Source organism: Aythya marila (assembly GCF_965140915.1).
Source record: "Aythya marila genome assembly, chromosome: 1".
NCBI lineage: Eukaryota > Metazoa > Chordata > Aves > Anseriformes > Anatidae > Aythya > Aythya marila.
Genome location: NC_139042.1, coordinates 142,118,931 through 142,140,103, shown reverse-complemented (window position 1 = coordinate 142,140,103; position 21,173 = coordinate 142,118,931). Strand labels below are relative to the sequence as shown.

General features: G+C 44.9%; 1 protein-coding gene across 1 annotated transcript; it reads left to right on the top strand.

Moving 5' to 3' along the window:
- Positions 1-83: 83 nt before the first annotated feature.
- On the top strand, positions 84-20,365 carry IL17RA (interleukin 17 receptor A). Its single transcript, XM_082777859.1, has 13 exons — positions 84-354; positions 4,630-4,654; positions 6,825-6,971; positions 8,211-8,335; positions 9,456-9,582; positions 11,990-12,037; positions 12,129-12,286; positions 13,405-13,482; positions 13,921-13,996; positions 14,082-14,096; positions 14,987-15,088; positions 16,171-16,212; positions 16,765-20,365. Exons 1-13 carry the CDS (start codon positions 247-249, stop codon positions 18,273-18,275), a joined length of 2,562 nt encoding a protein of 853 aa, XP_082633985.1. The 5' UTR covers positions 84-246; the 3' UTR covers positions 18,276-20,365.
- The last annotated feature ends 808 nt before the right edge of the window (positions 20,366-21,173 follow it).

The window sequence follows — 21,173 nt, the reverse complement described above, 5'->3', positions numbered from 1 at the left end:
GGCAAACCCAGTCCCTCTGTGCTGTGCTGTGCTGCCTCCTGCCAGAGCAGAGAGCTCCCGGCCCAGGTGCTCGGCCCGGGCTGCGTCACGGAGCAGAAGGAGCAGAAGGGGCCGAGCTCCCCGCAGCCCCACGGAGCTCCCCGGCTCCGCCCCGCCGCCGCGGCCCCTCCTCAGGTGAGGGCCGGTCCCGCCCCGGCCCCGCGCCCAGGTCGGAGCCCGGAAGCCCCGAGGCCGCTCGGCGGGGCCATGGCGGCTGCGGGGCCGCTGCTGCTCCTCGGCCTCCTCCTCCCCGCCGCCGCCGCGCTGCGCCTGCTGCTGGGCGCCGCCGCGCCGCCCTTCAGCTGCTCCCAGCCGGTAAGCGCCGGGGGAACGAGGGGCACCGGGGGCGAGGAGCCGGGACGGGACGGGACGGGACGGGAGGGGAGCCGGGGTGCCCGTGAGGAGTGCGAGCAAGGGGCTGAGCGCTGCCTGTGCCCTTAGGCAGAGGGAAGAGGCTGGGGTGCGACGGCTGGGCAGCGTGCCGGGGAAGTGCCTGCCTGCCCGGGGAGCGCTGGCCCACGGGGTGTCCTGTGCCTTCCCCCTCTCCCCTCCCAACCTGTGACACTCTCCTTCTGCAACCTTTTCCTGTCCGCGTTTCCTATCCTTTGTCTGCTCTGTCCGCTCGCCCAAAGTTTGGCCGCGTATTTATGCTGTTGGTTTTTTTTTTTACCCGACCTCCCCACTGCTGCTTTCGCCCCTATTTAAAAACGCCTCGAGAAAGTGCCCCGCTCCTGCAGCTTGACTTCAGGCCGGCTGTTGTGAAATCACCGAGCGCAAGGTCTTAGCGAAGGGGAAGGAGGATATTACAAAATTGCTTAGGCGTCTAACACAACAGTGGGTATCCCAAATGCCGCTCGTCACGCGGAGCCCGTCAGTCGCACGTCGTGGAGCTCCTGCGGGTCCCTGGTGCTTGGGCTTTGACGCTGAGAAACGAGTCGGCTCAGCAGCAAGCCCTCCAGCAGCCTCTGCGCAAGGACCAGCTGCAGGCACGCGTCGCAAGGAGCTCGATGGGCCCACGTTGCGACAGGCGGGAGCCGTTTCCCTTCCCTTTCCGACGGTTGCGCCGGGCCCCTCGGGGTGGCTGCAGTGGGACCGCTTCCTCCTGCCCGCGCCGCCTCGGGTAGGGCAGGGCGAGCAGCAGCGGTTTTCAAGCCAAGCCCTGATGTGGCAGGGGCTGTTTCGGAGCTGAGGAGTGAAAGTACTGTGTGGGTATCAGTAGACACCTGTAACTGTAACTAAAAGTAAAACGAAGTGTTCAGGTGTTCGTTAGCAGAAGCTCATCTTCTTAAAACGCCAGCAAAGGACCTTAATGGGCCTTATTCACCACTGCGACATTGAACCTGCCCGGCCGTAAGGCTGAATAACACAGCTGTGAACCCAGCTCTTTCCAGTAACTGTTACTTGGATGTGTCATCTCCAGGCAGGAGGGGCTGGGCTTTCTTGCTAGGCACAGGGAAGATCAACCCACACTCAAATACCCATCTGGTTGTTCACTGTGAAGTGTTTAATCATGGTGCTCAGCCACTGGGCTTAACCGCTTCCTGATGGGGCATGCCTCACGTCCCAGGGGGATGCTGTTTGTAACAGCCCTGCCAGCTTTAAGGGTTTGGTGAGGTGTGTGCCTGTTTTGGTCTTGGAAGTGATGGGTATTCGCTACAAGTCTGGAGAAGAATGGATGCAGCATCTTTCACGTAGATGAGTGGTGGTGATACATGTGTGGAAGACTTTTCCTGGTCCGTTCTTGCAAACTTCCAAATATTTCTGGACATCTTGGCATAAAAAAAAAAAAAAGATTAGTGATCGAAGTTACCAAGACATGATAAAGAAAACCCTATTTATTTATTTTTTTGCAAAGAAACTTCAACTTCTGAGTTTGTTTTTTATTTTGCTGAGAGTTAGTACAAGAGAGCATTTTTCTCCATGGCTTCTAAACTAAACAACAACAAAGCAAACAAACAAAAAAGCCACAAACCATTGCTGTAGAAGATGACTGTTTCCTAAAACAAACCATTTTTCAGTAAGTATTCATAAAACATGTTCACGTCCTATTGATCTCTGCTTCTTTGAACCGATGAATCCGGACAGGGAAACTTCAGTAAACCTCAAATCAGCCAAGCCTCAGGAGATATGCAGAGTGCCTCCTAGGTGAGAGGCAGATTTTGGGAAGCTGGAGCCCTTCCCATTCAGCAGTTGCTCTTTAAAGGAAAACTGGATGCCTGCCCAGCTTGCTTCAGTTTCTTGCTAGTTACCACAGCATCCTGCCGGGAAATCTCAGCCTCCAATTAATTTAATTGAATTGTTATGACATGGTGCTGTTAATCGGTTTCTTTTTTTTTTTTCTTTTCCACATTCGTATGATCTCTACGACATATGGTCTGTTCTTCTCTGCTGTCAAAAAGAAAAAAAAAAGGCTTCAAAAAGTAAACAAAACAGTTGCTTAGCTTTCTGTGGAAACAGGACAAGAAACTGAGAGGAGCTGACTGTGCCTGTCCTTTTCTACCAGTAAGAGTTTCAGCCTCGCAACCTTCTTGCTCTCGTATTTATGTCCATAGCTTGGCTTGTCAGGCCTGAAAGGCAATAAGAAAATAGTGAGAAGAGAACATCTTGCTTCAGGCCTCTCCTATAACAATGTGCCCAGCAAGCAGGCTGCATGACTGCGGGCTTTATCTTCAGCTTTTATGCAGAGCTCTGCATTTGTTGTTCCCTTTCTTCCCATCAGCAGCTCGCCCGTCTGCTGCGTGCGGCCTGGCACGCGTCTTGACTCTGTCAACGCTTCTGACTTGCTTCCACCTCTACGTGGGCGAGCAGAAAATCACCACTGCAACTTAATTTCTGTTGTATCATCTAAACTTGTTTGCTCAAGGAGGGAAACTAGGTTAATTGTTTCTGCTGACCACGGCTTTGTTAGTGCAGCCTGAATGAGCTGGTGCGTCAGATAGTGGGTCGGGCGGACCTTTACAAGGGAAAGCCAGCAATATTCCCCCCAGTGCAAATCTAGAGGTAACTGGCTTATTTTACTGCAAAACTGGCTTGTCTTTGTCTTCAGTTCCTTCCTGTTTTCTGGCTGCCATTCTCTGGAGTTACATTTTCTGGTGGAAAGCTGTGTCTGCGCTGTCACTTCATCATCTTCTGTTAGCTCAGCCTCCTTATGCCAACAGCGAGGACCTCCCGGCCGTATTAGTTATTCTTCTGGGCATTTGGAGCCGTTGGGTCGCCCCTGTGAGGCTTTGGGGATCGGGAAGGCAGTGGGCTAACAGCTGAACTGGTGCAAGCTGCCCTGTGGAGGGAGGATCCTTTCCCCCCTCTGGTGGCAATGTGGCCAGAAAGGAAAGAGTCTCACCTACGTGTATGCTGGGAACACCACTGCAAGCACCCCACCTGGAACAATACAGCTGGAGGGAGAGAGAATCCACTGGTGTGCTGTGCTGGTTCAGTATTCACACTGATAATGAAACAAAAAGCAGGAATTGCAACTGTTGCTCGGTTAATTGTCTCGTCTGCTAACAAACAGAAACACCAGCACGCAGGTGAAAGCAGGTACTGCTGCCCTCCAGGCAAATAAAGCCTCATCATTTATATAAGGGCCCTATCGGGGTGCAGTTTACAATAACTGCTGATAACTGGAACAGCAGACGGACAAAATGATTGAATATTAATTGTCAGGTTTTAACAGCAATCATTAAGTTGCAAACAAAAAGACATGGCTAGTAGCCCATTATTTTCATTGCCTGTTGTGGGCTCACCCTGGATAGCTACTCAGCCCCACAGCTGCTCCCTGCAGCGGGGTGGGGGAGAGTCGGAGGGGTACAGCAAGAAAAATCCCGAGCTGAGATAAAGACAGATTAACTGGTGAATCAAAGCAAGCAAAGCAAAATAAGGACTTTGTTCACAAGTTCTCTATCCCCGGCAGGCAGATGTTCGTCCCTTGCCAGGAAAGCACGGCCTCGTCACGTGTGACAGCTGCTGGGGAAGGCAGAGGCTGCAACTCTTAATTTGTGTTAAATATACGCATAACCTGTGTTTTTCAGTGCTACAGGATATAAATGCTCGATGGAGGATTTCTCCGCAATGTGGGGAGTAATTGTAAGAGTATGGTTCGGACCAGCCTGCTACCTGATATTCAAACTACCAGTTTAGCGGTGGCTGCTGTGACGTTTTGAGCATGACAAAACCAGCTAAGCTCCCCCTGTGTTTCTCACAGGTCTACAACAAGCACACAGACACGCTCTGCTCTAGGCTACACTGCAGCTCCTCCACCCAGCACAGGGCACGGTTGCAGGGCTCTCTGTGCTCCTTGTCCCAAGGCTCCCAGCCCAGCGGTGAGGCTGGGGGGTCCCAGGAGAAGCTGGGGGGCTCTGCGTGGGAGTTGCTGACTCCTGGGGAGCAGGGGGAGTTGGCTGGTTGGATGGCACGCTTGTTTTATAAGCACCAGGACCTTAATGCCACATCTGCCATCTTTTGCTCAAGGTTTGAGAGGGAGCGTTGCCATTAAATTGTTTCTGCCACCAAACAGAAGCAAATCGCTGTCAACCCAGTTTCTTTTCTATCAGTTCATTAACAATATTCCTGTTTGTTTCTTTTCCCCAACAGGATTTAAACTGCCTCGTAGAAAATAGTAAGTTACGTTTTTTTCTTTATTGATGTCTTCTTATCAGATCATGCTTTTTTCTATCTTTCACCTGGGTTCATGCAGCAAGCTCTTTCTACTGAAGTTGGGGAGATGTAAAGCGACTCTGTTGCTGTTGTGCAACAGCACTGCTGTCATGCCAGGCTTTGGGAGTTTTCAGTTTGATCCTTGATCAGCTCCAGTTAAAAGAAGAATAGGAAGTTAAGTCTCCTTTCCAGGGTATGGTTGGGGTGTGTGGGAAGCATACAACCTTACTCATTTAGTTAGTATTTAAAAGAAGGACAGTCAATTTGTAAAGAAATGGTACTTTTAAGACAAATTTGTCGGTATGTGTTCATTACAAACTACTACGTGTATGGTAGTACTTGATGGAAAATTAATGTATGAACTTGAAAGAAGAAGGGGCGTAAAGGGGTGCAGCAGAGAGCAAGGAGTAAATCATCAGGCGTGAAGCACAGTGCATTGGGAAAGGAAAGGAGGTATTGTAGGTCCTCCTGAACACAGGTGTGAGCGGTCATAGCAGGCATAAGGGGTCAAGTCTTACCAATAACACAGACCTGATACACTTCACTGTAATTTTTTGTTAATGCTTAAAAAAAAAAGCCTGTTCAGCATTCCTCTGTTTGGTACGTGGAGGCATCTGGGGGTGTGGCAGAACTCCTTAGTGTGCAGGTGTTGGCACACACATTTCTGGAGCCGTGCTTGGCATGCCAAACCAAGGAGTTGACTGCTGAAAATAACCAGGTTTTAATGTTTTAGGCAGGAGAGAGGTTGGGTGGGATCGGGTTGGGTCATATTTCCCATTGGCAGCCAGATGCAGGAATACAGCTTGGCAGCAGAGCTAAGCCCAGCTGCAGCTCCACCATTAAAATGCTGCCTTATTAGAGGATTTAGTTTGAATTCTTACTCTTCGCTCATATTGTGTTTTTCTCCTGTAGGGAAAAGATTTGTTAGTACTTAACATACTTCTCTGTAAGGTACTTCAATTCTACCAGGTTTTCTCCAGATCTTAGGTAAAATGAGCGTGTGAGGATTTCCGTAGCCTAAAGCCAGGCTGTCAGGAACAGGTTTAGTGTTTGTGTGGATGCACCAAACAGCTGAAGAATTACATACTGAGCTCTGCAAAGCCTCTGTAATCATTTCACCTCTTATCCTTTTTCGTTTTTGATATATTCCGAGATGACACTTGCCTGTTGGTGTGATTCATAGATTGCGTGGCACAGCTCATGCTCAGTAGCTCTTCTGCTGGTCTTTCAGCAGTGCTGTTATAAATAAATCTTGTTATAAATTCTTGTTAGGTAGATGTGGCCTACCCAACGTGTGCTCAGATGTGCACCAAAAAGTGTTTTGTCTGAATGGTCCTGTACACCAAAGGACACAGATACTGTTTTTATTGGCAGTTCTGCCCCTCTTCCCAGCCTGACAGTTATCAGATATGCTATTATTAGGTATTTTCTATTTATTTCTGGATTTATTTTTTTTATCTTTTTTAGAAAAATGCATACCATTGGGCCTACGCTCGCCCCCACAGAGCTATTTAAGACATCCCAACAGTAATGGTTTCCCACTTGCAACTCCTCCTTGTTTTGTCAGCCTGGTTCTTGTGCTCCGCTGATACTCAGCAGAGCTATTTTTAATGTGCTCTGGTAATAAGTCAAATGTCTGACAAAAGCCTAAGTACATCATGTCTGTCTAATGCCTGTCATACCTGATTGCATTTTCTGATGAGATTACAGGACCTGCTTTCCCTAGTGCTGTACAGACGGACATAAATCATTTTTTCTGTCCAGCGGGCTCATTAGTTTAGGCAAGGTGTAACGAGCAGTCACTGGAAGGTTCTAAAAGTTAATTACGCTGTTTTAAAAACTGCCTGGGCATCTGACATTATCACTGGAAGGCTTGAAATTAGCACTGGTCTTCTAACACAGATGTGTTTTAGCAACGAGATAGTGACTTGCTGCAGGAGACACTGAGGTCAGAACGTTACAGGTAATTTATAAAGTATTTGCATGCTGAAAACTGCTTTTTTGAGCAGTGAAGCAGTCTGTCATGCAGATTTACCCTCTGTGTTGCCCTCACCAAAAGGGCAGACAATAACTGCAGTTAAGCAGGCTTCCCTCTGCCCTGCTCTGAATAACAGCTTTCGCTTGCTGGGCAGGTACCTGCATAGAGAGAAGCTGGCTGCAGAATCAGACCTGGACACCTTCTGCCCCCAGCAGTCTTCACGTCTCCTCTGAAGTTTTCCGTCAGACAGATGGAGAGCTGCTCCCCGTGCTTCGGATAGAGTGGAAGGTGGCCACCGATGGTAAGAGGTGGTTGTGGGATGTGGAGCAGAGCAATGAGGTGCGGTCTGGTAAGGAAAACTGTGATATGAAAACTTTCACTGGCCTAGTTGTGGAAGGACAGCTTTGAAACTTGGGTGTTTGGCTGCTTTGCTTTGTTTTGGTTTCGTTTAAGGAGTGGTTTTGTTTTTGGTTGTGTTTTGTTTTTTTTTGAAGACTGAATCTGAACTTTGAGTATGCTGGGTATTCAAGAATTGAAAATGTTCCCATGCATGTGGGATAGTGACATTTAAAATGGGAAGGGCTGATAAAAACGAAATGAAGAACAGCATGTACATTTCCCACAGTAGTAAGGGGGGAAAAAGGAGGTTTGCAGTGCAAACTGTGCCCTTTCAAGGCAATAATAGTGACTGCGGCATTCTCATGCAGTTGAATTACATCTACGAACTGAACAAATTACAATTAATTTGAGAGCATGCATATAGTAGTTGATGTGCTGTTAACCCAGTGTAAGTGCCTCCCATTTAGGGCAATCCTGTCCTTGTAACTCAAATTTCCTGTATGTGTGTGTGTCTTGGTAAAGGACTAATTGTCTTATTGGAGGCTTAACAAGTACCAGTTGGTCAAGTTTCCTTACTCTCCAAATAAATTTGATTTTGTTTCTGGTGTTGTGCTTGTGTGCACTCATTCACAATTTTTTCACTGATTCAAGACAGGGTTAAGCACATTTGTTTCCTGCTTCTGCAGGACCTGTGTCTGAGGGTGGTATAGAGTTGTTATCTCAGTGCAGCTGTAGTAGCATAGAAGCAGGAATGACTCAGGTAAGACTGTCATTTGAAGTAGCCGTGGTTCTGGATTTTCTCATTGTTTTACTTGGTACAAACAATCCCAATATTTGCTCTGGTGCCAAAACTGTGTAAAGCAGTACTGAGAGGCAGAGCTAAACAGGGCACCAAACCCATGAACTGCCGGAGTGTCTGGAAGATAGAGTTGCCTTCTGCTCTGCCCCTTTGTTTGCAGGGCTGGAGCTCTTGCTGTGCAGGACAACCTGCAGTGGTGTCAGGCACCAGCAGTGGTGTCAGTCAGCCCTGCATACTCGCTGTTTTCATGGCAAGTTATCTCTGTATTGGGGTTCCCAGCACTTCAAAAGGAGTCAGACCGTGACAAGAGCAAGCACGGCGGTGATTTCTGGGGGGGCTGCAACCTGTACCCGTGCAGCTGACAGGAAAAGGAAAACTTCTCTCTCTGCCCTGTGCCTGCAGCTAGCATCCGGTACCTCCGAGGGGCAGAGCTGGCTGTGATGCAAGTGAGCAGCAACCAACAGGTCTGCGCCCAGTTTGAGTTTCAGAACAAATTGCCGCTTCAGGTCCGTCCGGACGGAGGCCGGGTGAGTGCCAAGGACCCCAAACTACTTATTCTAGTCCAGGGGTTTGGTTCCGCTTTCCCCATTTTATAGCGAGGCTACCTTTTGCTTTTTCCATTACGTACAGGCTGGTTAGTCAGAGGAGCTGACGTAACGATCGGGATATTGACCCTGAGACCTGGTTTCATTTTTAGTTTGGTTTATGCTTGCATGTGACAATGTACAATGCCTGCTTACCTTGGTTTCTCTTTCACTTTTACCATTCTCAGGATTTAAGTATTGTTCCTCTCGGTGCCTAGCATGTGTCACTGTTCTAGGTGCTGCTTAAAGCAAACAACTGTGGCAGTTTTTGCATTGTGCTTAATCGTCATGACACTTAACAGCCTCTGTAACTTGGTCTTTCATTTTACCAACCTCTCTCTCACATACTCTATTGCTGTGGAATAAAGTGCCAACCTGGTCCTTCCAGTCTATGCTCTCTTTTGGGAGCTCATCAGGAAAGAGCTGAGCATCCACAGCTCCTCTTATGAACAAGAGGAATTTGGAGCTGGGTCTTTAGCACCCAGAAGTGGATGAAGGTTGGCTTACCCACTGGAGCCATTGCCTCTCCCAGAATTTGCACAGCATTGCTGATACATGGGAAAACGATTTAACAATAAATTTAACAATATATATCTCTGGAAAGGCCAAGTACAGAATGATGCACATGCAGGTGCAATTCTAAATGCTTAGCGCTTGCACAGCACAGCAAGATTTATACAGGACTAAACTTTCAGTCTCAAAGCTGCATATTCTAGCCTAATCTCCTTACGTAAATTCAGAATGTAGTTCAGTGGGAACTGCACAAAGTTATTTGGCATGAGACCTTGTATCAGCTCAGGGATCCCAAGAGATAGCTGTTTGCTTTTTTTTTTTTTTTTTTCCTTTTCTCCTCCTCATTCCAAACACAAGAATTGGAGACAGACCAGAGGACTGGTACATTTAATGAATGAGTTCCTTTTTTTTTTTCCTTACAATCAAGCTTTAGAAAAAAGATCATATAAGATGAGGCAACACAATGGGACCGTACCCCTCAACTGATAATTTCAGTGTCTTGATAGCACAGCAGTCTCAAATTATGCCCTCGAATGTGTTTTGTTTTCAGTGGAATTTCACTTTTAACCGTTTTGAGGTGGAACCTGGCCAAACTTATCAAGTGACTGTCTACCACCTGCCCAAATTGAGCGTAGATGGAGACTACAATTGCAAGTCCGCGTCTCTCACAATGCCTGGTAAGTGAAGCTCTAGTTTCCCCAGGCCTTGAGCTCAGGGCTTTGTTTGATAGTTTATGGACCTGTTTTTTTCCAGACCAAGCCCGTGAACTGTGAGCAAGTTGGTGATAAGGTGATTATGTTATAAGAACTTGTCCTTTCTGAATACTGCTATTTTGAATGTCTATGGTGTTAATGTTTTACAATACTCCTTTGTTTTATATCCAAAGTGTATATATCATTTTGGGCTACAAGTCACAGTCCCTTTTTTTTTCTGGGATCCTGTGTCCAGCAGTTTGTCAAATCTCTACTTGGAATAAGGTGCACGTGGAGGGACAATACTGTGAAGAAAAGACACTTTGATTCTGTTTGACAGTAGTTCCTGCATGGAAGATACTGCTATAAAAATGTGTTAAGCTCTATAAAAAGCTAGACAAAGCCATGGACTTGGGGCTCTGAGTTGAGGCATTGCATTTGTAGCTCATTAAGGATTCTGCTACAGCTATTTCTAAACAGAAAGTGATAAGTAAACCTGAAAACCAGTGCGAGTGCCACGTTGAAGGGCTCACTGAAGATGGGTTACATCTGAATTTTGTTACTGAAAAGGTACAAAGATATTTCAGCTACATGAGTAGGGCTGTAGACTAGTCTCTCGTGCTCTCTGCAGACTATCATTGCTGCTTGCGTTTAATTTTAAATCTTTCATACTTGCCCCTTTTTGTGGAAATTGGAACTACAGACCAAAATGTCCAAATCAGAACAAGTTAAATTTGGCTCCTAATACCATATTTTAGGCATGTGAATTTTGATTTCTAAGACACAATTGGGCATGACTTTCTCAGAAACTTGGTAGAGCTGACTGCCTGACCCTTTCTTGTGTATATGAAAATTTTCTTATAAGTAAAGATCTTGTTTTCCCTGAAGATGCTGAGCATCTGCAGTGCCCTCTGGCTGCACTGACTACTTTATCAATACATTCAATATACAGCTTTAAAAATGTTTCATAATTTTCTTCTTGCTTATAGTTGACAACATGACTTAATTATAAAATGGCAATGTATGCCGTGTGTTTTCAGCCATCCTACATTTTATCATACATGGTCATACTGAGCTTTCTGGTTTTGTCCTGTGCTGCTCCCCAGAAACCTAATGCATTGTGTCAAGGTCAGCAGCGGCAGGAAGCTTTGCTGGCTAGAGCTTACCTGTGAATTACAGGGGCATGAACTTGAAAGTTGGAAACTAAGATCTGTAATGTTTTCTTTCAACTGTTTAAGCAAGCCATTGCAGGGAGTTCTTTCTTTTCCTTTGTGTCCAAGCCCTGGAGGAGAGACACAGTTTAAGCTGAGACTTGTAAATCAAATCCCACATTGCTAAGTGTTGAATGTGTGACTCCAGATTTGAATCTGAAAAAGGTCCCAAAGAGCAGGGCCAATCTGCTAAATTAAGCTCAGAGAACTGTAAATGTGGAAAACTATTTTGGGACCAAGAAAGACTCCAACTCCATAGTTTTCCTGAGGCAGAATGCTTTTTAGAGGAAACTATGGCTGCAGCGCTCAGGGTCCAGAGCTCAGTATGAAGTTTTCATTCCACTGTGACTTTCTCTGTACAAGTCTTCTATCAGCAGGGCTTGTCAAATATTACTGTCTTAATAACTACTGTATGTTTTTAGACTTTTCTTATTACAGAATCACAGAATTTCCTAGGTTGGAAGAGACCTCAAGGTCATCGAGTCCAACCTCCAACCTAACGCTAACAGCCCTCCACTAAACCATATCCCTAAGCTCTACATCTAAACGTCTTTTGAAGACTTCCAGGGATGGTGACTCCACCACTTCCCTGGGCAGCCTGTTCCAGTGCCTCACAACCCTTTCAGTGAAGAAGTTCTTCCTAACATCTAACCTAAAACTCCCCTGGCTCAACTTAAGCCCATTCCCCCTCATCCTGTCACCAGGCACGTGGGAGAACAGGCCAACCCCCACCTCGCTACAGCCTCCCTTGAGGTACCTAAAAAGAGCGATAAGGTCACCCCTGAGCCTCCTCTTCTCCAGGCTGAACAAGCCCAGCTCCCTCAGCCGCTCCTCGTAGGACTTGTTCTCCAGGCCCCTCACTAGCTTCGTCGCCCTTCTCTGCACCCGCTCAAGCACCTCGATGTCCTTCTTGTAGCGAGGGGCCCAAAACTGAACACAGTACTCGAGGTGCGGCCTCAAATTAATATCTCTTTTCAGGAAAAAAAAAAATCAGTGAAGGGACTAGTTTATACATTGGAAACTGATACTATTCTGCTGTAGAATTTTTCTGTTGCTTTGAAACAAAGGTCTACTCATCAAGGAAGACTCAGTTAGGTGTCTGGCTTCTGATAAGAAAATAGGTGTTTTTCCTAAATGGCAGTACAATGTTTCTGACTGGTGACTGGTGGTCTGTCTTGCAGACTGCAATGACTCTCTGATGAAAAGAACCACCCCGTGTATAAAGACAGGTAAGAATTTGTCTGAGTCATGTAGTCATGAATGCCCTGCTGAAATACTTCTGACAGTTAAGAAACATGGGAATATCTGCACCACTTCCAGGCAGCCTGTGGGAGCCCAGGATCCAAGCTAAAAGTCTAGATGATGTGACTCTGCTTGTGAGCTTTAACCCGTGGACGGAGTCAACGCGATACCAAATTCATGTGACCAGTTTCCTGAATGAGAAGAAATGTAAAATGATCACGCGTGAAGTCACAGAGGTGATTACCTTATAAATTATATCAGTTATATCTTCCGTGGTAATTTAAACATTTCCGTAAGAGTTGCTAAACAAGGAGTTGAAGCCAAGGTCTACTGAATGCACTTGAACTGCAATATTCAAGGTGTTCTTCTCCGATTATTATCTTGCCTTTGGAAAAGGGAAATTTCTTTCAATTTGGTGGATAAAAGATCTTTGAGAGCCTCTTTTTGATATGTTTTCTAATGCATGGAGCAGTCTGTAAGCAGTGAGGTTGGATGAAGAATGAGCGTTTGTAACAGGTGCTTCACTTAAACTGACAATCAATTCCTGCAGGTTTTACAGCCTGTGTTGCTGAGAAGTTCCAAGCAGATGCGGTTTTCTGACATAAAAGTCCCTTTTCAAGCATCTGAGGGAGGAGGGATACTGAATATTTGTTATGAGTCCCCACCCTTCCTTGGGGGAGGGCAAATAAAATGGCATGCAGCTTGCTTAATCTTTCCATTCCTTCCATACTTAAGCTTTTGTATTCCATGTACTGATAGGCTTTGTTATTATTGACACAAGCAGGTACTGCTGTGTGCACATTTCCCTGGCAGAGAGTAATATACCTCATTTTTGAGTATCTCTACTAAGAACTGTAAAGAATATATTTACATCATCATTTTATTATTTTGCTATTTTTCAGGTAACAAGGACAAGTTGTCCTCTGTTCAAGTGTCCAGAGGCATCAGTGTTGATGGCTTTTTTAATTAAACACATGAGGAATTTTTTTAATCATACATTTACACATTTAAAAACTTAAGACGTTAACATTAAGAAACTGTAAGCTTAACATATTTGAAGTTACGCAGGGTATAAACTTAATTATGTTTCCTCTTACCTGTGCAGCCTTAGCCTGCTCTCTCACTTGCATAACCATATCAGTCGTATGTGACACCTGCAGTGATGGTGGCCAGACCGTTTATCTGTTTCATTTTTGTGGGTCTATTGTTGCCTTTTTTCTAAATACAAAAAAAAGGAAAGAAAGAAATTTATGCTTCTTTGTTACACTCCATATTCTCATCTCAACTTCTTTTCTTTTCCTGCTTTCATTCCATTTTCTTCTTCCATCTGTTAACTCACATCTGATTTCTGCAGGGTGAACTACACTCACAAGCGAATGTCACAATCAAAATGGAGAAGAACTTAAGAGCTTGCTGCAAGTACGAAGTACAGGTAGGGTCTTACTGTTGTCCCTATGTCCCTCCTTCCTCAGCAGGGCAGTGTTCAGTTTAGGAATGTTACGGTTTTGCCCAGTGATTTGTTCTGAGATTTGGAGGTTAGCCATTGTCTACATCAGAAAAATAATAATTATAGCAGAAATATATATTTTTTAAATATATACATAAATGTCTTCTCTGTAGACAGTGGCTTTTCTTAGCACACGGTTGCCAAGTCGGGGAATGGCAGGTGTGCCACCCCAGGAGCTCACTGCCTTGTTAATGTATAGTGAATAACGTAAGTATTCCTGATTAATCTTGTTTTTGAAGTGGAAATGGGATTTCTGTGTACCTGTGCTAAAACACAGGGATTGAAGAGGCAAGGGGAAAGTCAAGTTATAACAGAATTGCTTTTAAGAATAGCTTCTGTATTCTGAATTTATTTTGACTGCAGATTCAGCCATTCTTTGCAAACTGTGGCACAGACTGCCCGAGACACTCTACTTTCATCCCATGTTCACCAGCTCCAAGTGAGTACTCCTTTTCTCGAAATTAGATTCTAATTGTTTTACAGATGAGAGCTGAATTTTTAATGAAACTCTCATCTTTTTGCAGGTACAGACCCATCAGGTAAGAAGCTCCTCCAGTACCCTGAAACTTCTCTTGCTTCTCTTTTACTGTCATATAGAGTAACAACTGATCCTCCCTGACCCAATGAGCAGGAAATGTCCCTTTGTACCACTGAGTTCAGAATGAATTGTATTAGAGTTACTTCACCATGCTTGAAGGCAAGTATTTGTATGCAGCATGAATTTTTTTATGCAGCATGAATCTTAGAGAGCAATTTTTTTCAGAGATACTTCACTTGCATAAAATTCTTTGAGAAACACTTTTGACAAGAAGAATCTTAATTTGAAACACTATCTGTCACTTTGCTTAGTGTTAAGAATTTTGCATAATATAAAGCAGCTCTTGGAGAGAATAGCTTGCATATATTCATTTTTATGAATGTCAAGATAAATCGTGTGCATAATGATTTAACATCTTTTTTTTTGCTGCACCAAGACCTGTAAGGTGCTGGTTTTGCTAGAGAAGTAAAAAGGAAAAAACACCGGAGTTTGAAAAAATGCTTCACCAAAAATGATAAAAAAAAAAAATAAAATAAAAAATAAAAAATAAATTTTTGAAGATATATTACATGAAACAGGCAGGACATGGGCAGCATGCCTGTCAAAGCCGGATAAGCACTGATTGCTGTGTACAAAGGAAGGTTATTGGTCTGTGTTTTCAATGTGTTGCACATACAGTTCTTTGTGGAGCAAGTCTGTGGTGCAGAGCATCATTGTGAAAACAGGATGTCATACCGCCTGCGGTATGTTGTAAGGGTGAAGTACTGGATCACCCATCGTTTTGGGCAAAGCCACAGTCCTTCTCCCTTGGCCCCTGCTGTTCAAGAAGCTTCCTGAGTGAAATTCATTATTTGTATAAAGCAATGTCTGAGTGCTCTTTTTGTACCACAGATGATATGATTATATGGCTCTACTGGTGTATCACTGGGATCTGTGTATTACTGGTGGGATCAGTCATAGCAGGTGTCATTTGTATGACCAAAAAGCGAGCAGGTAAGACTCATACCACCTAGAAACAAAAGACTCAGTGCTAAAAATATTTTTCCTACTTCTGTAATTACTCCTCTTACTCTTTTCTTCCTTGCCATTCTGATGTACTGCCACTAAAATAATGCCTATGTAAACTGTTTATTCTGTTCTACATCGTGGAACTTGTAGCAGCCTAATACCATCCACCTAGTTAAGTAAAGCTGCCAGTGAATTATGCTGTCTGATGCTCCGTTTTCATAAAGCTTAAGAGCTCATAAGGGGAAAAATGAACTCCATAGTTCAGCCCTTTGTTTACTGCAGATTGCTACAGAACTCCTCTCCATTTATTTTTCTTCTGCATTTTGTAAGAGTTTTGCAAGCCAGAAGCTTCCTGTTTGTCCAGAACATGGTCTTTCCCCTGTCCCCCAAAGTCTGCAAAATTCATTTTCATACTATTTTGAGTTTAAGTAATGTTTTTCAGTGAATGTGGAAGAAGAATAGGACACAAAGATGTGCTTTGTGCAGGCTGGAAAACTGAGTGATTAAGAACTAACTCCTAGCCTTTTTTGCTGTATCTATGGGACAGTTATTGTAGGGAAACTGTGCAACTCGCAACTGCGCTTTTACCTGAGAGGAGAAATTGGAAATATTTTGGAAAAATTCTTAGTATAAAATTTAACTGTAACATTTAGCTTGGGACATTTTAGTCACCTCTTTAGAGAAGCCTCTTAAGAAAAAACTCTCTTAAAAAAAAAAAAAAAAAAAAAAAAAAAAAAAACTGTTTTCTCTTTAACAAGTAGAAGAATGTTTGGGGGTTCTGTACTTTTTGATAGGCTGTTCAGATCTGAGGAAGATGGAGAAAACGGGTTGTATGTGCATTCCTTCTCCTCTCCAGCGGAAAATGTAGTGAAGTAAAATTGGCTGTAGGAGAGTCTTTGTTCATTTAGTATACTTCTTATTAGGCTTCTCCCTCCCCATGTCTTCTTTATCCCCATGCTGTTGAAGAGTTTGGGTTTTGAAAGTAGCCATTGGAAGGGGTTGTCACATGAAGGGGCTAATTTTATTTCTTGTTTTCAGAACTGACAGTGACTTTCTCTCTCTTCCAGCACACCAACAAGGGAAATGCAGCCATAATGATTTGCAAACTGGTAAGATGTCCTGCTTGTGTGCCATCACACACGTAATATATTCTGGAAGTCTTGGGTAGTTGTCTAAAAAGGGGTTCTCCTGTGCTCAGTAGCATTGGACAGAGGATATGGAAGTTGGAATGCTGTCTTTGGCAGACTGGAGATAATTATTTTGTAAAGTGGTGGGGTTTTTTTGACAGATCTAAGGCTGTACTGGCAAAAGAACCCTTGATAATCATTTAAGCAATAGGAAGAGGAGATTGTTTTGGGGTTCACTCAGCTCTCCAGCAGGGAACGTATGTTTTCAAGCCTCTTGAAGACAATGTGTTTTACTTTTGTGTGGTGAAATTCCATGAACCACCCAAGCATTATTATAAATCATAGCTCCACTGTCTGGGCTTTAATACAAAACTTCCGCGGTAAGGTGTTGCCTGCATATGTTACTAAAATAGCTTCAAAACTGGGAGTTGCTAGAACCTTTTGTTAATATCCTCCTGTGCGGATTGCCACTGGTTTGCATCATTACAATTTCAAGAATGTGGCTGGGATTGATATTTTTCTGTCTCTTACCAGTACCGTCTACCGACCTTCCTCTGCCACCCTTAAAGCCCCGAAAGGTTTGGATTGTGTACTCCGCCGATCACCTGCTGTACGTGGATGTGGTGCTGAAGTTTGCCGAGTTCCTGATGACTGTCTGTGGCACTGCTGTCGCCTTAGACCTGCTAGAAGATCATCAGATCTCAGAGTTGGGGCCATTACCCTGGCTTACTCGGCAGAAGAAGGAAATGGAAGACCTGTCTTCAAAGATCATCATCTTATGCTCACGAGGCACCCAGGCCAAATGGCAGGCCATGCTTGGGAGCGTGCCTGTTTGTCTCAAGCAAGATCAGCAAAAGCCAATGGGAGATCTGTTCACCCCTGCCTTGAATTTGATCTTGCCCGATTTCAAGAAGCCAGCCTGTTTTGGAATGTATATAGTCTGCTATTTCGATGGGATAAGTAGCGAGAAGGATATACCTGATCTGTTCAACGTCACATCCAGGTACCAACTGATGGACAAGTTTGAGGATGTTTATTTTCGGATTCAGGACTTGGAGAAGTTCGAACCTGGGCGCATCCATCGAATCCAGGAAATCACAGCTGAAAACTACATTGATACCCCTAGTGGGAGGAAATTGAAAGAAGCAGTACAAAAATTCAGGAGCTGGCAGATGGAGCACCCAAACTGGTTTGAGGCTGAAAGCATCTGCCTGGATAATGAAGAAGAGTTGCAGTCCCTGAGCAGAGAGAGCCAGGTGGATTCATTGCTAAGCGAACCAGGTGGGATTGTGAAACAGCAGCTGCACCTCCGGGAGCCTGACCCTAACTGCTGTTATGTCGTCAACCTCCACATGAACGAAGGCGAGAGCATGGGCTGTAAACTACAGCCTCAGCTTAATCTGTGTGGAGATCCAGCTTCTCAGATGATGGTCATTCCTATGGACGAGGCCCCTCAAGTTCAGGTAGTGGAGCCTGTCCCTTCCATGGAAGATAAAAATATACTTGGTCATCATGTGCTGAGTAACGAGGACTGCATGGAAGGAGTTCCTCTTCTGGAGGCAAGTTTTCCGATGAGGAATAACGTCATCCTCCATGATGACTGTGAAGTTCCAACAGAAGATGACCAGAGTCATGCAAAGCTTTCAGGTGATCTGAGGCACCATCTGAATGGGCTCATGTACTCTTTTTATCAGCAGAACGTCATTCCTTCAGATCCATCTTTCTGCCAAGAGGAGGCTGACAAGCAGCACCAGTTGGTCTTCGATGACCAGTGCAAAGACCAAAGACAGTCAGTCCAGTCAGACCAGGGCTACATCTCTAGATGTTCTCCTTTGCCTCCCGATGACCTTGTGGAGGAGGAGGACGAGGAGGAGGAAGAGGAAGATCAGGAAAACCAGGTGGCCTTTCATGAACTCTCTTCAGAGGTCTTGAACAGTCTAAAGAGCCTCCAGCAGCAGCTTTTTTTCCAGGACATTCAGCGGAGCTCTGAGTGGGGGTATCCAGCTGAGCTGATAGACATGAGCCAGTCTTCAGAGGGCTGTTAGGCTCTATCTGGGATCTGCTCTGTTTGAAATACACAGATGGAAGGTAGCACACACAATGCTGAAACTGCATTTCCAGCACCATTCTTGTCCTGGTGTTGCAATGGACTTGGTGGTGGGCTCTTCCTGTCTGCTGCCAGGAGGCAGGATGGCCTGGCGGGTGGGCAACAATCGCTGCTTCTAACCTCTGTATGGAGAGAGGCATCAGATACTAGCCATCACTGGGAGAGAAGAGGCAGTTTACATGGAGAAATGTGTTGGATTGAATCCTCACTGACTGACTGCAGAAAAATTATCGTGGTTCGTCCACTTGTGCCTTCAGAACTCCCTACAACTGTGCGGGTTTTATTGTACTTGGACGGAAATCAAGGCCAGGAGTTGGAGAGTAGATTTTCATAGGATGGCAAACTTTGCAATGCCAACTTAATACATATTTTAAATATTTTGTTGTAAATACTGTGTTAAAGATCTGTGCCTTAAATTTCAGCTAGATTGGGGCTGTCTCTAAAGAATCACAGAATGCTTTAGGTTGGAAGGGACCTCTGGAGGTCTTCTGGGTGGGTCCAACACCTCTGCTCAAGCAGGGCAACCTAGTGCAGGTTGCACAGGTCTATGTTGAGACAGATTTTGAATATCTCCAAGGAGAGAGACTCTACAGCCTCTGGGCAACCTGTGCCAGTGCTCAGTCACCTGCACAATAAAGAAGTGTTTCCTGGTGTTCAGAAGGAACCTCCTGTTTCCGTGTGTGCCCACTATCTCTTGTCCTGTCACTGGGCACCAATCAAAAGAGCCTGGCTCTGTCCTCTCTGTACCCTTCTTTCAGGTATTTATGTATATCGATAAGATCCCCCCCCCCCAAGCCTTCTCCAGGCTGAGCAGTCCCAGCTCTCTGCCTTTCATCATAAGGGAGATGCTATGGGCCCTTGACCATCTTTGTGGCACTTCATTGGACTCTCCAATATGTCCACATCTCTCCTGTACTGAGGAAACCAGCACTGGATAAGTGCTCAAAAGTGCTGAGTAGAGGGAAGCTTGACCTGTTGGCAAGGCTTTGCCTAATGCAGCCCAGGATGCCATTAGCCTTCTTTGCAGCAAGGGCATGTTGCTGGCTCATGTCCAGTCGGTGCCCACCAGGACCCCCAGGCCCTTTTCTGCCAAGCTGCTTTCCAGCTGGGCAGCCCCCAGCACGTTCTGGTGCCTGGGGCTGTTCCTCCCCAGGGGCAGAGCTCTGCGCTTCTCCTCGTGGGACTCGATGAGCTTCTGTCAGCCCACTTCTCCAGCCCTGGTTCCTCTGGGTGGCAGCAAGGCCTTCTGGTGTATCAGGCACTCCTCACACTTCTGTGTCATCTGTAAACTTGCCAAGGGTAAGCTTTGCCTTATCTTCCAGATCATTAATGAAAATTTTAAACAGGACTGCAGCCAGTATTGTCCTGTGGGATACTAGGATAGGGAATGTGTACCTTGAGCAGATACTGTTTGAGAGTGGAGATTATTACTAGGTTGGCAGTGGCTGAGCAAAAACGAGTGAGATGTTCCTTGTATGGTTATAGACTCAAGCACAGGTGTTTCAGGCTAACCATTGTAAAAACTTCTTAATAATAGACTAAGGGGTTGATCTTCCTGGAGCAGTGATGGTAATGTCCGATCTTTCAAAAAGATTGGGCTGGATGCACTAAAAAGAGTTGTACCCTGCAAGTAATTGCACGTGGCCCCTGTAGCATAGACTGGGCTAGTCAAGGCTGGCATTTACCTTACTTGTTACCACAGTTTCTGCAGTCCAGCCTGCTGGATAACAGTTTGAACACAAAGCCTTTCTGCTCTGCGTTCAGACAAGCTTGTCATCTTGTCTTTCTATGTTTACTTGTCAAATCTTGTGAGCTTTCTTTTATTTCAGCTTTTTAAAAGTCTGATCTCAGAAAATAATCCACTCTTTTGACTTGCAACCAATATTGTATTATGCATATTTTGTAATTGTATTTGTTTATAACTTGTGTTTTGTTTCTTAAATTAAAACAATACTTTTTGATATATTTACTTAACTACTCTCATGTCCTCAATTCTACCTAATTCCTTAGGTTAGCGTTTCGTCTAGAAATTTGAGACAAACCTGAGGCAGAACCAGAACTGAACAAGCTGACAAACACCAAACCATGCCTGCAAGGCGCTTACGAATACAGCTGGAGACCTTCTTGTGGGAGGGGAGTGCGTGTCCCTGCAAAATGAGTGGTACAGAAGTGGAATGCTTGTAATTTCTGTGCAGGGCTGGTCAGCGAGGCAGGGCTGTTAAGAGAGCTGGCTTTCTCTGCAGCTAAATGCCTAAAAACAGAGAGAGGGGCAGCCTCTGCACACATCCAAACTTCAGACTCGCTGCCACCATCATTTCCTGCCTGCATGAGACCTAATCCAGCAGGAGCTCAGCAAGTGGTAACCGTGAGCTCAGTGTTTCTCCAGCGGGAACCCATTTCTCAGATTATGTGAATAATTGTCATCTTGCTGATCCCAGTTCTTGAAATTTCTTTTATTTTACAGCAATTAGCATTTAAATATGATTTTTTTTTTTTTCCCATGAGCCCTTTTCAAGTGGTATTCACTTCTGTAAATCATTTAAGTAGGAAGCTCAGAAGTGTCATCTGGATTTTTTTTTGCCTTTGTCATTCCCTTCTCATGTAGTTCCCTCGATGTTGCAGCTTTTAGGATTCAGTTTCACTTGCAAGAAGTTTGTTAGACGGAAAAATCCAGACGTTATTTTAGCAATCCAATGTGAGGAAAGCAAGTAACTCTAATGCATCTGTTGGTCCCTGAACATAAAATTGAAAAGCTCAGCAAGACTCAAAGGAGGGAATAAAAGCGCAAAATCAGTCACAAGTTTCTAATTTTATTTTAACAATCTTGCTTTTTAAA